Source organism: Cucumis melo, chromosome 1, assembly GCF_025177605.1.
Source record: "Cucumis melo cultivar AY chromosome 1, USDA_Cmelo_AY_1.0, whole genome shotgun sequence".
In the NCBI taxonomy this organism is placed as follows: Eukaryota; Viridiplantae; Streptophyta; class Magnoliopsida; order Cucurbitales; family Cucurbitaceae; genus Cucumis; species Cucumis melo.
In genome coordinates, this window is record NC_066857.1 from 24,758,913 (window position 1) to 24,773,620 (window position 14,708).

The 14,708-nt window shown below is 30.9% G+C and overlaps 1 protein-coding gene across 2 annotated transcripts; it reads right to left on the reverse strand.

Moving 5' to 3' along the window:
- Positions 1 to 1,651: 1,651 nt before the first annotated feature.
- Positions 1,652 to 5,582, reverse strand: LOC103497540 (uncharacterized). 2 transcript variants are annotated; one of them, XM_051079335.1, is made up of 5 exons: positions 5,244 to 5,582; positions 4,391 to 4,478; positions 4,150 to 4,244; positions 2,339 to 2,655; positions 1,652 to 2,246 (listed from the first exon to the last, which is right to left on the reverse strand). In XM_051079335.1, exons 2-5 carry the CDS (start codon positions 4,397 to 4,399, stop codon positions 1,876 to 1,878), a joined length of 792 nt encoding a protein of 263 aa, XP_050935292.1. In that variant the 5' UTR covers positions 4,400 to 4,478; positions 5,244 to 5,582; the 3' UTR covers positions 1,652 to 1,875. The 2 variants fall into 2 exon arrangements, with proteins under 2 accessions (XP_050935292.1, XP_008457978.1); XM_008459756.3 differs by having other exon boundaries at positions 4,150 to 4,247; positions 5,244 to 5,574.
- Positions 5,583 to 14,708: the final 9,126 nt, after the last annotated feature.

Sequence of the window (14,708 nt, forward strand, 5' to 3'; positions counted from 1 at the left end):
ATCTAATGATAATTCTATTTGAATAGAAGTTTATAGTTATCTTAGGATTAAGATTGTCATGTCTTGCCCCAAATGTTGCTCCCCACTACCAAATGAAGAGCTTGCTACCTAGACATTCATCGCGTACTTCTCACAAGGTAACACGTTGAATGCCTAATAAGAGGAACAACTCTTTTCTCTTCTCTCTTAGTGAAGCTCTTCCATTTGAGCCTTGAGACTTTCACTTCTTTTATAGCGGAAACAACTTAAGAAAATAACACACATATATAACACAACGAAAAACTTGAACTCCTTCATTTATTAACTTAAAGCTTACAATTTACAGATTACAAATTACATTTTGCTTGTACAAACTAAACCCTCTAGTTTTCTCGCATCCTTCTTCTTTCACCAAGGTGCAGCCCTTCGTGTCGTGGTGGAAGAGACTTGGCAGAACATTCTTGGCACTAATACTCAACCTCCTCTTCAATTTCTTCTTCGAGGCAGGCGCTTAGAAGTGTGAAGCTTCTCTTTCTCTTCCTTACCTCATCCGCCCTACAACCTCGCGCACATATCTCGAACATTCCACAGAAGCACTTTTCATCGTTGTTGCAAAGTAGTCGTGCACCAAAGGTATGTTTGTGTAAAATCATCGTAACTCACCTAAGAGTATAGAATTAGTTTGGAGTTGAATACAAATTCACTATATTTTTTTCCATACTCTACTATATAACAAACAAATAGTAATAAAAATGCAGAAACAATAACACCCAAATTAGCCGTAATCAAAGCCAAAAAATAAATCATCAAAGTCATGACAGCAAGTTCTCAAAGAATGTAGCCTCAATCAATTAAATACAAGAATTAAGGTTTCTGATGGAATCAATAAAATTGCAATTTACTGTTGTAAGCAACCAATAATTATTTTCTACTAAGTATGCATAATTTATCATTTAGCAATTTAGCACGTGATAGAAACATCTAAATGAGACAATCTACTGTTAAAGAATTTTTTTCAAAAAAAAAATCTAAATATAGACGATGATAGAATGATCAAATGAAAGAAAAAAAATTCTCACAAATTTTCACACGATCTAAACAACAATGGAGCAAAAATTAATAAACAAGAATTTCATACCTAAAAAATTTATCACCTACTAAAAAGTTAATGAAAGTCATCTTGCCGTATTGTTCAAACTCCCTCGCCACATTGCATCGCCTCTGTCTGATTCCCTTCACCTTTCATTCGTGATAGGACAAGAAATAGAGGAAAAGAAAATGAATAGCAACAAGATGGGAAGGAGAACATCACATAAAAGTGAGAAAGAAAAACGTTCAAGCCATTTGTTTAAATAGTAGGAAGGAAAGAATGAAAAATTAGGGATTCTTTTTTTTTATGAGGATAGTTACGAAATTTCACTTCGTTTTAAAAAAGTAATCCAAAAAATTCCTATGTTCCATTTTTTACGATTTCCCAACCACATATAACAAATTAAAACCAATCATTGCTATTCATAAACATCAGTCAGAAATTCGTTAACCATGGAGCAAATAAAGTACCTATAGATTATGGGAGATCTCTTAAACTACTGCACTTTCTAAAGCATTCCGAATTAACACAATGTTAGTTAACTCTTCCCTCAAGACAGAAAACAGGAGAGAAACATCCATATGCAAACTAAAAAGTTCCATCTTCATTTTTCCACAAACTTCTTTCTTAGACCACTCCATCCAGTTCAACAAAGCCCTTAATTTTACAGCTATCATTAAGATTCGTATTGATTTTGAATGGCTGTTGGGTCATCTTTGAGCCCACAAAATAATACAATCCCTTTTTCCTTCTCTCCAAACGTATAATCAAATGAAAATCCAACCATCAATGACATATAACCGTCGCTATCCCTGAGATAGAGTAGCATTTCCATACTTCTGCATCACTTTTTTTGTTGCCAATGCTGCCGCTTCACTCGCACGCAGTGTCCCCGTTGCCATGATTGCTGCAAATTCCCGGCCGATCTCTTCCTGCACCTTGCTACGAGCATCCCCTAGTGGGTCGGCAATCCCCTTTGCATTAGATGTCTGCAGTTCTGCAGGGGTTGTCTTCTCAAAAGGCTTGGCATGATCTACCTCTGGCTTTGACCGAGTCCTAGAGCTATTCGAGACCAATGATGATGATCTAGGGACGTTAGTTGAAGCAGGATTGAACTGGGGGGCCATCGGAACTGCACCTGCCTTCAATGTAGCTTCCAAATTTTGAATCATGGGCACTGGGGAAGAAATGGCGTTTTCAATTAAGTGAACATGAATTTATTAGACCCAATTGATGAATAGTGAAAGCATGGTTGTTAGAATCACTTACATATGAAGGCACCCATTGGACTGCTCATAACTATGTTAGGGAGGTCAAGAATGTAATCAGGAATGGTTGCACCAACCAAAAATTGTGCAACTTCATTACTGAAGTTGTTGCAATTATGTGAGAGTAAACTATAGGTTTCGGCTGTGTAACGCGGGCTGATCTCCTCCAAGTACATCTCAAAAACGTCCTTGGGCACGTGAGTTGTTCCTAAATCTATCGACCGCATTGGTTTCCCATATGGAGTTTTTCCAGCAGGATCATGTTGAATACCTCCACCAAAGTAGTATTCATTGCCATACACAACAATTCCTGTGTGCCTGTGCAATTTAACCAAAACATACAAATCAGAACAGAACTCTCTCGGCCCAAAAGAATAGGAAAGAATTTTCTATCAATCATGAATCATCGGACAAGGATCATATTGAAATATAATGGCAACACGTAAACTGAGTTATTTACATAACTTAGCAGAGAGATGAAATGTGACGCAAAATATAAACTAAAAAGATAAAGAGTCATTTCTAACAGGCTTTAACTAAACAATGTTCAACCCATGACTACAAGAACCATAAAAAAAATTAAGGTTGCAAAAAGCAAAGTTGCAAATTTTCTATAAATACAGACTAGAACTGATCATTCAAGCATCAAAGGCAGACATTACTGGAGTACTTGGAAGTCTACAATGACAGGAAGAATTACATTTACAACTAATAGCATTGTGAAACTTTTTTGCTACTAGTTTTAATTTAACAAAGTATCTCATGACTGCCACAAAGTATCAGACTTCTGCATATGCAACAAACTGTAATTCCTAGAATTATAATACAACACGCAACTCGCAATTACTCAAAGCAATCCAAAATTGATGACATGATGATGATGGAACCAAAAGCTACATTTATGATCAACCTAAAACCAAAACTTGGGCACAATGCAAAGCGAAAAGTAAACAACAGAACCGGAATTACCTGCGTTTAGGGGAAATATACTATCTTGTGATTCATAGTGCATATACAAACAGAGATTACTTTAAATCCACATTTTCTTCCCAACATATAAAAGCCATAGTTATAGTTATAGGAAATAAAAGAGAACAAGAACAAGACGAAGAATACATTAGCTAAAGCTATTTCATTATTGATTTTTAGAAGTTGAGCTTACAAACACTACTTCACCTATGGCATTTTTATTTTGTTATAAATTGTTAAAGAATGTTCTCATAATCCGAGCAATGCTTTAGAAACTGAAGATAGTTATTAAAAAATTAGTTTTAGTCAATGGATTTCGACTGTGAATTCAAATTTTTACGTATGAAATATGAAAAGATTAAGAAAGAAATTATGGAAAAATAAATACAATTTTCAAAAACTAAAATACAAAAACAAAACAATTATCAAATGGAGCCTACATGAAGCATGTTTTCAAGAGAGACAACATGGCTTCTCAAAATCAAGCTAAACATCCAAGTTCGATGCCAATAAAAGGACTAACTAGGTAAATTCATTTGGACCATCACAAGCACAAACATCTAGACCCTGTTTTAATAACCATCTCATTTTGGTTATTAATGTTTTAGAAAAATACGTTGACATTCACTACTGCTACTAACAGTTTTCAAGAATAAAAAATAAAAACTGAACAAAGTAGTTTGAAATTTTGCTTAGAATTCCAATGGCTTTTATAGTAGAAAACTTACCAAAAGATTGTATGCAAACAAACACACTTTTCAATAATGAAAATTCCAAAAACAAAAAGGTTATATATTAAACAGGCTATACCCATTTGCCTACTAAACTTGGAGATTGACGTACCATATGGCCTCGATAGGTCTCCCAAGGAAAGTAGTGGAAAGTTGTCGGGCTAGACCTTGGCTCAAGTCATAAACATTCAAAGTGACTTTGTGACCCTCCTGAAACAGATTCATTTCAAAGAAAATATAAAGGAATCAGCTTCCAAACAGCATAAAGCAAAAATGGGAGAAGAAGTTCTTCAAAGAAATTCATGTATGTAAGAGGAAATTGAGCAGAACTCAAAGACGTTTGCGCGCTTTACCTCAGCCATAGCTCAAAAAATTGATCAACAGTTACTCTTATTTTCTTCAATTGCTCAAGGAAGCAACCGACAATAAGAGACGGATGATCTGTACAAATCACAACGACAAAAGATAAGATAGAATATCAAGAAACAGAAAACGCACATCAAAACAATCGCATTTCATAACCGCTTGCCTTTTAATTTCAGAAAATTGTTCTTGTTTTCTTAAAATTTCTTTAAGGGTCTTCATCTTTCTTAATGTAAGATTTGAATTCTTCGTCAAATTCAGAACCCAATAACTACCCTTCTCGATTTTCAACTTGACAAAGAACCGCATCGACGTAAGAAGTATGACGCTTAAGAAACTTACTCGAATCCAACAAAATAAGACCTAACTAATGGTTACAAAAGCCAAAGACATCCATAAACCCATAAAGAAACATTAAGCCTCACAATATTACAACCTCATTCATAGGTCTCTCCACATCCCCAAAATCCTATTATCACTACAAAAAGAAAAGAGGATTCTGGAAAGCCTCCTCAATTTTAGAACAACATCCTCGGTTTCAAGTCAATTCACAAAACACAGCACCTTAAAACTAACAAATCAAGACAGATCTCCACGCGCATTACCGATATACCGGAATCCGAAATACAGGGTAAACATAAGGAAAGATCCGTATTGTAAACCAATGAATAATAAGGTTCAAGAGAATACAATTGCTGAAAACCCAACTCAGATTCAAACTCGAGGATTAGAAAGAAGAAGAAAATTACGAAAGACCAACAAAGGAAGAAAATTAAATACCCAAAAAGAGGAAAAATGGAAGAAACACATTAGAAAACTGATGGAAAAGAGAAAAAGACGAACCTGAGAATGGTAGAGAAACGGAGGCGATGCGTTTGCTAGAAAATACTAAACGTAACAACGAATTCGTTAAAGGGAAGTGATTTTATAATTGGAAAGTAAGAGGACCCATTGGAATTGTCGACGGCTTTCTAGAATCTACCATTCCACCATTCAATTTTTCTTTTTCTTTTTCTTTCTTCTTGATATGCAAGCGTTTGAAAATTTAACTTCTTTGTGACCTTTATTTTTATCTTGGCCTCTTTTCTAAATATTTACGCTCAAGAACTTCCAAAGAAAATGTCATCTAACAATGTGCTTAATATTAGGTTATTGTTTGGTATTAGGTTATTGTTTGGTAGATGGGTGATTTCAAAGATATACCAAAGCAGTAAAGTATTTATATGTTAGAATAATTTTGAAAATTGAAAAAGGCCAACGGTCTTACCGTGTAAAATATACCGTCAACCAGGCCGTCTACATCGCACTTAAATATGGGGATTGTTTAGATTTGGTTATCGGTTGGTGCAAAATAAAAAAAAAAGACGATAGAAAGAAATTATAGTAAAAAAAAAAAGAGAAAAAGAAGTAAACGTCTTACAAAAGAATCAAAAAAAAGAAGAAAGACCATAAAAATAAATTTTAGTAGAAAAAAGAGGAAAAGAAGAAAAGAAATGAAAGAAATTGCAGACAAAGAAGATAAAAGTAATAGCGAGAAAGAAACAGAAAAGATGGAAAAGCAAATTTGCAATATTTAAAAAATGACTAACTTTATGCACTTTTTTACTCGTGGTAAATTGTTTGGTGTTTAAAGTTTCCTTTGGTAAATTTAGATTTAGAAGTCCCAAATCTAAATTATTATTCTTTCTAAATTATTATTCTTTCTAAATAATAATTTGGTTACATCATCGCCCAAATTTTTTTGTATAGATTTCACTACAATGCCAAATCGATTTTTTACAAGCTTTTGTTACACAATCGTTTTCTTCTCTATATTTATATTTAGTTGTACAACTAAATAATAGTTTGGGAAAAAAAATATAAGCATAGGAGGGAGGGAAGAAAGACAATCAAAAGGAAGGGCATATCTATGATATTTAAGAATATGGCCATTTTCATGGATTTTTTTCATCTTATTACACGAACAAAGTTAGTTATATTTATGAAAATTCTCCTTTTATTTTCTTAAAAAGAAAATTTTAAGATAATACTTGAATACACCCTATCACCTATCTTCATGCATTACTCATCACAATTCAAAAATAAAAAATAAAATAAAATAACTATAAAAAGTAGCCATTTTAGAAAAATGAAGGGTTCAACCATATTTTTAAAAAATTGTCGAAATAGCAAAATCTTACTTTGGTTATCATTTATTTGCGGTATAATCTATTAGTGATACACTTTTATCATTAAATATACTTTAATAAATTTTACTATATTTATAATTTTTTTAAAATCTTGCAATATATATTATTATTTTAAAGAACTTTTTCAAGAATAAATTTTGATAAATTATTTACACTTTATAAAATAAAACCACTTAAAAACAAAATTTATTAAATATTTTTGTCAAATGTTCTATTTTTTACAATTTTTCTTATATTCTAAATCTAATTGTTATATTCACAATAGTTACGAAAATATACTAAAATGTTTAAAAAATTGCTATTGAATAATTTTGGTGAGATGTAGATACAATAAACATTTTTGTTATTTCAAGGCAAACAGTGAATACAAATGAACCCCACCAATGGGAACAAAGCCCTTAAGCTTGGAAATCATGGTGGACTGCCACATGGACATGGAAGCAAGCTTGTACGCCTCTCCATTCTCAAAAGGTCTTGCTTTTGAGAGAGTATAACAATTTTTTTTAGATTTAACCCTACATTTTGACTAAAAAAACTTTATGATTTTAATACCAAAGGGTCAAAAATAGTTTTAATAGGTTTTGTTTAGTAAACCCAGTACACTCTTTTTTAATTGTTTAAACATCCTTTTCCGATTCACGTTGACATCGACCTCCTGAATTTTCCTAAAATATTAAAATTTTACAACCTTATCTCCATTGTTTTGGGTTTTTTAGTCGACATGAATTCGATGTTGCTAGATGATCGAGATCGAGATTAACAATTTTTCAAATCTTCCCAAATCTTAACTAATTTTTTATCTAAATTTTCTTATCTTTCGCGATCTTATACCAAATCTTAACTAATTAACTTTAGATCCAATTTTTATATACAATTTCTGAAATCTTTTATTCTATGTTCCATAATTATGTTGACTAGATTGGTAAAATTCTTATTTACAAAACAATTTTATATAAAATTTCGCAAGATTATAACAAAAATTTTGACGAGAGTTAGGTAAAAGAGATAAAATTGTACTAAGAAAGTCCAATATTATCAATTTTTAGCTTTCTAGAACAATTTTGGTAGAGATAACCAAGATTATCAAGTTTTTATGTTTTCTTGGTACTGAGATGAAATGAGTTCATAATTTTTTCAAAAAATTAATTAACATTTAGTATAAGATTTGAAGATAAAAAAATCAATTAAGATTTGGTGTAGATTTGAATAGATTTTTTAAAAGATAAAAATATCAGTTAAGATTTGGTGTAAGATTTGGGAAGATTTGGAAAATTGTAGAATCTCGATCTAATATCTAGACAAAATCTGTTAAACTTCGTTTACAATTTTTCATTTTAAATCGTGTGATTGAAATTGAAAAGATTTGAAATGAATGTGTTTAAAATTTGGTGCTTCAATGTTATCTAAAATAGTTAAAAAAACTTAGAAATTTACTAATATAAACTTTTTAACTATGTCATATTTTAAACCTGATTAAAACTAGAATGAAAAGTTCCTTTAAGAAAAAACATGATTTGAAATTACTTTGAATTCTACCATAACAAATAACAGAATTCCTTTCAAATATACCATAGTTGAATGAGAGGATGGGTACAGAGAATGAAGAAAATAAATTATAACACCCCAAACTTAGGATTCAGACCATGCATCTTAAAAAAATATTTAGGAGACCACCAAACATAGAATTGTTTAAAGTAAGCATATTTAGTGTGAGACCTGTACCTAAAAAATGCTAAAATTTGACCAAGTATTAGTGAGAAGGCATTTTGACATGAGCTAGGCGATAAGAAGTAGACATTTGAAGTTTATTGCGAGATGAAGAGTTAGGCGAGGAAACCTTAGAACGTGGCTGAGTTTCTAAAAAGGCTTAAGACTAGCAACAAGAGGTAAGGAAACTTTTGGGAATTTTCTTAAGGATGCTTAGTAGGCTACATGAAAAAGTTTAAGCTAAGTATGTTTAAATTAAACACTAAGGTCTCGTTTGGGAAAAGGAAAGAAAAGGACGTCCTTTGGGTTTGAGACAAGGAATAAGGGAAAGGAAAGAAATATATTTAATCCCCTTATTCCTTCTTAATCCTTCTCTTTCTTCCTCCCAATCCCCTCTTATTTCTTCTCTTTCTTCCAAAGATGTATATTATTTATAATAATAATAATAATTATTATTATTATTTTAAATTAAAAAATTTATTACTATTATTATTATTTTAGATTAAAAAATTTATTATTATTATTATTATTATAAATTAAGAAATTTATTATTATTATTATTGTTATTATTAATATTTTTATTATTTTAATACTATATTTCAAAATAGAGTTGTACGATGTAATTGATGTTCGTCGTTTAACTACTTTCGAAAAAAAAAACATTTGTTTCCTATATTTCATTTCGTTTCAATGTTATTATGTTGGTCGTTGTTTTTTTAAATCGATTGTTAATGATACATAATTTTCGATATTATACTTACAACATCAATTTAAAGAAAATACATGTAATTTCTTTCGCAAGTAACGCACCAATTAATTTTTTGGTATGGAAAACTTGCGTACAAAACGTTCAAAATTAACATCATATTTACAAAGGCTAATGAATTATGTTTTTCAATAAAAATTCTAAATTTTGGTAAATAAAATATGAATATTTGTATATTGGATTTGCAATACGAATTAAAAAAAAAAATACATTTGTATGAATTAAAAAAATGATAATAAATTTTTTAAATCGATTGTTAACGATACACAATTTTTCGATATTGCACTTACAACATCAATTTAAAGAAAATACATGTAATTTCTTTCGCACGTAATGCATAAATTAATTTTTTGACACGAAAAGTTACGTACAAAACGTTCAAAATTAACATCATATTTAAAAAAGTCGATGAAACACGTTTTCCAATAAAATTTTCAAATGTTAGTAAATAAAATATGAATATTTGTGTATTTGATTTACAATACGAATTTAAAAAATATACATTTATATGAATTAAAAAAATAATAAAGTTTTTTAAATCGATTGTTAACAATATGCAATTTATTGCACTTACAACACAAATTTAAAGAAAATACATGTAATTTCTTTCACATGTAATGCATCAATTAATTTTTGGCACAAAAAACTTATGTACAAAATGTTCAAAATTGATATCGTGTTTATGGAAGCTAATGGAACATGTTTTTCGATAAAAAAAAATTCAAATTTTGGTAAATAAAATACAAATATTTGTAAATTGGATTTACAATATGAATTTTTTAAAAAATAGATTTGTACTAATTTTAAAAAAAGGAAATAATAAAAAAAGGATCATATTCCTTCCCACTTATTTCTTCTCCCCAACAAGGATTATAAATAATACTTCCACTTATTCCTTCCCCTAAACAATAATTATTATAATCCTTTCCTTTTCATAATCCCTCATTCTCCTTATTCCTTTACCTCCTTATTCCTTTACCCCTTATTCTTTTACCCCTAAACACCCCCCTAAGCTTCTGCGTGCCACCAAAAGTAGGAGCTGATAAATTATTAAAGGTATGTTTGAGGTGGGGTTTTAGGGGGAAAATGATTAGAAAATTGGGTCAAACACAGTTTGGTCCAAGGAATATGATGAATATCTTAATCCCTAAATAACACTACCTTATCCTCTCTTTTACTTTCTTACAATCCTACATTACCCTACCCAAATAACCCAATCCAAATTTTATTATTATTTTTTAAAGGGTAATTATAATGGATAACAATTTTTAGAATACTTAATAAGTATGTAGCAATATTTAAAAAAAATTGCAAATATAGCAAAGTCTATTAGTAATAGACTTCTATCATTGATAGATACTCTTATAGTTTATCGGTGATAGATCAACATTTGCTACATGATCTATCAATGATAGACTCTTATCATTGATAGGTTTTAACAGATTTTGCTGTATTTGCAATTTTTTTAAAAATATTGCTATATACTTAATTATTTTGAATATAATTGCTACATTTGCAACTATCCCTTTTTTAAATTACTACAATCATAACTCTTCCCCCAAACACGTATTATTATAACACTACTATCATAATCTCTCCCCCAAACACAAACTATCATAACACTACCTTTTATATTCTTTCCCCCAAACACTTATTACCATAACACTACCAATAATAACTCTTCCCCCAAACACATATTATCATAACACTAGGATTATCATAGTCCTAAGATTATTATAATCCTTTTCTCCCATAACTCTTTTCCTCCCCCAAACGCACCCTTAGAGTTTTGGAATGACTAATCCAACTATGTGCTAGTATAAATCGAGGGTGAAGTCAAACCATTATCAAGAGTCGGTTGCTAAATATCTCGAAAGAAAAGCTCAAGTGTTCGAGTTGTTGTGGAGGCAAAGGCTATTAAGTTTCTAAGTTTGTGAGTGTTTTCTTAAAATAGTTTGTTTAAAAGCTTTCTTTTTAAGTTTTTACTAGTTTGAAATAATGCTTTGATTTATGATTGTTTTTCAAATGGTGTTTCAAATCAAAAGTTTATGCTATGATCAAAGAATGATTTATGTGCTTCTAATGATTGTGAAATGGTGTTCAAACCATTAGTCTTCTTCTTGTCAATGAGCTAATAAGTGCACATAAATAGTAAAGGCAGACATGTATAGAAGGCATGCATGGTGGAATGAGGCGGGACAATGTATAAAAGATGTGTATTATGCTTCGGTCTGAGCAATAAGGAATGAATCGGGATATTCTCGGATGTTGTAGATGAAAAGATCATCTCAGTAGTCTAAATGCGAGATGATGAGTTTTTGCGTAGAGAATGATTTAGGTTCTTGGTGAAAAGAATGTGTTTATGACTAATGTGTGTCTATGTGAAATGTATGTTTATGCGATATGAAATGTTTATGTAAAATATGTGTTTAAGCGTTTGGTTTTTACCTAAAGGTATTTCACGAAAGGTTTCCTTAAAACTTCACTAAGTCTTTTCACTTATGTTTTAACTTATCACATTCTAGGTTTCAAAGTCTTGATGGCCTGAAACATTTACTCCAAGTGTGAACCTCTACTGCTTACAACCTCAAACACCACTAACTGTTGAAGCCCCACAACTAAGATCCACCACTGCTAACTTCTCCTCTATTATACTCTACTCAACACGTAGGGAAATCTCCACTAACATGGAAAATTTTTTCCACTTAGCAATAGCTATAACTAGGGTACGTATCTCATAATGCTAGAGATGTTAATCTTATATATAAGGTGTCACATCCCCCTCCCAACTACCGGCTAGCTTATCCCAAAAGATGGTGTGAAGTTGACAAACATCATTCTCCTCGAACGACACCTGCCAACTCTGATGAACTCTTGATGAACCTGATAAACAGGCTAATCTTATACATAAAATACTTAATATGAAACACAACACAACGGAACTTAGACAACCCATAGATGTACATTAGGTGTAGCTCTGAAATAACTCACTTAACAAATAAACTTGATGAAGACATCATAACCAAAAAGATATCGAACTAAGGTTTACCCAATCACAACACCTATAGCTTACACAAACTGTAAAGTATCTAAATCTTATAAAGACATATACAAGATAACAAAACAAACTCGATGTACAACTCCACCCACGTACTTGCAATTAGGAGCTTTCAGCATACTAAGGCAGCTTATCAGACACTGAGAGCTCAATCTCTACCTAGAGAGAGGAAAAATATTTTGAAAGGGTAAGTTATAAAACCTATTATGTGACTAAATCTAGAATTTTAAATCTAGAAATTAGAGCATATGATAAACCTTACACACATGAATCTGTTTAATCAAAACATTAAATATAAACGTGTAATAATAACAGCTTTCTTAAATACTCAATATGTACGTTATTGAAATCTAGCAAGGCATACCTAGTATATTACACATTTTAACTAACATGACAAATCTACGTTGTAGGGCACACTCAGTACAACCAACGTTTACTAGCTCTACAATGTTGTGGGGTCGTCCAACACTCCTATCATCTTTGTCGTAGTGGGACTCATCTAGCACCCACGACAGCACTCATGAGTACGCTTAACGTCAATAACAGAATCTAACATGTGTGCACATGGTACTATACAACCTCAGGCTTAACATCTCTATCATGTAGTTAATAGAAATCTCAGAAAATCATATGAAAACATTAAAAATGTGCTTGTTATCTTTATCTTTCACAAGACTCAAACTTACTCAAATTGTTTGTGGAAAACTGAAAATCTAAAAACAATACTTGTTTAAAATGATATTGTTTCAACTACTTTTCAAAAAATCAATATTAACGTGCTTATGTATAAATTTCATCATAAAACCTAAACTTGAAACTATGACTTGAAACCATTCACAGAAATCATGAACTATTCATAAACTTGTATTCGAGCATAGAAAACATTTCACTACTACAAAACTGGGTTTACTTGACGCTTTTCAATGTGTCAACTAATCTAGTGTAAAGAATAAGGGAGGTTTACTTGACAGTTTCTAAGTGTCAAGTATAATTATACTTGACATTAAGAAAACGTCAAGTATATAAATATACTTGACAGTTTTTATGCGTCAACTAATCCAGTGTAAAGAATAAGGAGGTTTTATTTTTGACAGGTTTTACATGTCAAGTGAAATTATACTTGACAGTTTATAGGTATAAGTATATAAGGTTTGTTCAAATAAAAAATTATATATTTTAAAATATCCATATATCTTATATTCACTTGTTTTGAAGTCCAACAAAACTAAAATACACATCAATTGAAAAATTGAATCAACCCAAACTTTCAATCAAAGAACTAATAAATTGCATATATATATCCTTAAACATACATATAGTTGGTCATTACAAACTTACAACTTAGGAACATCGTTCTTATTCATATTACAAAACAAGTTATGATCATCATTCTTAATCATAAAATACAAAGTATATGTAATAATAAGAAACAAAGACATCACCCTCCTCCAAACCCCACACTCTTAGATAACTCCAAACTCAAAGTCTCACGATTGGTATCATCAACTCCTTGAAATCTACAAACAAAATGAGAACAACATTAAAACTAAGAACTCTAACTTTTAAGTCTAAGACCTTTGACACTAGAATTATGTCCTTGAAATAGACAGAAAATGAAGGATCTCTATGAAGTATTGGACGCTTACAACATACTTTAAGAATTAGTGGATGGTTGTTCACATAGCTATCAAAAGAATAAGAGAGAACACATGAGAAGTCATAGTACTTAGATGCCTTTTTTTTTTTTAAAAAAAAAAGACTTTGTTTTAAACAAAATCAGTAACTTCTTTAAGAGAACATAGGCTAAAGCAAATGAAAAACCTAAAAGTGGAGAAGAAAAAACATTACAGATTTATGCTTTCGGGTTTTGTAGTTGAAGATTCTCATCATTCTTTCTCTCCTTCCATGAAGTCGTGAACATAAACTTGAACCCCTACGAAACGCATTTGAGAAAGACAATATCTGCAGCTTAACTGAGAATGAAGTCATGAACATTGATACTAAAAAAACCAATATGTACAAGTTAGGCCCTACAATTTATTCTCATTCCTAGTTTGGGTAAACAACGCCAATTAGTATAAAATAGGTCCCAATTTTTTAATTATTGTTTCTCACTCTTTATTAGTAAACACATAATAAAATATTGAAGCTCTCATAATAAAACGAGTTAAACATTTTTATTATTATTTATTACTCTCTGTTAGTAAACACATCGTCATATATTGAATCGTGATTATTTTTGTTCTATATTGAATGAAAAACTAATGAAACTCATAATAACCCTCCCAACTTTATTTTAGCAATGGTTCAGTTCAAATGTCGAAAAGCTATTTGAATCGACCAAATATGGTTACTACTTATACAAGTTTAATAACAAAAAGCATCTTACCATCTACTTCTCATGCATCTAAACAGACATAAATATTGTAACTACATTTTGTCATCCGCATCAAAACTTTTAAGAGAATGTACAGAAGGTATAATCTGTCAAACTATAAGACATAACATGTCAAGTTATTCCTAATTTACAAATGATTGGGAATGCACTTTGCAAGAGAGATTTCGTACAATCCATGGTCTGTTATTTG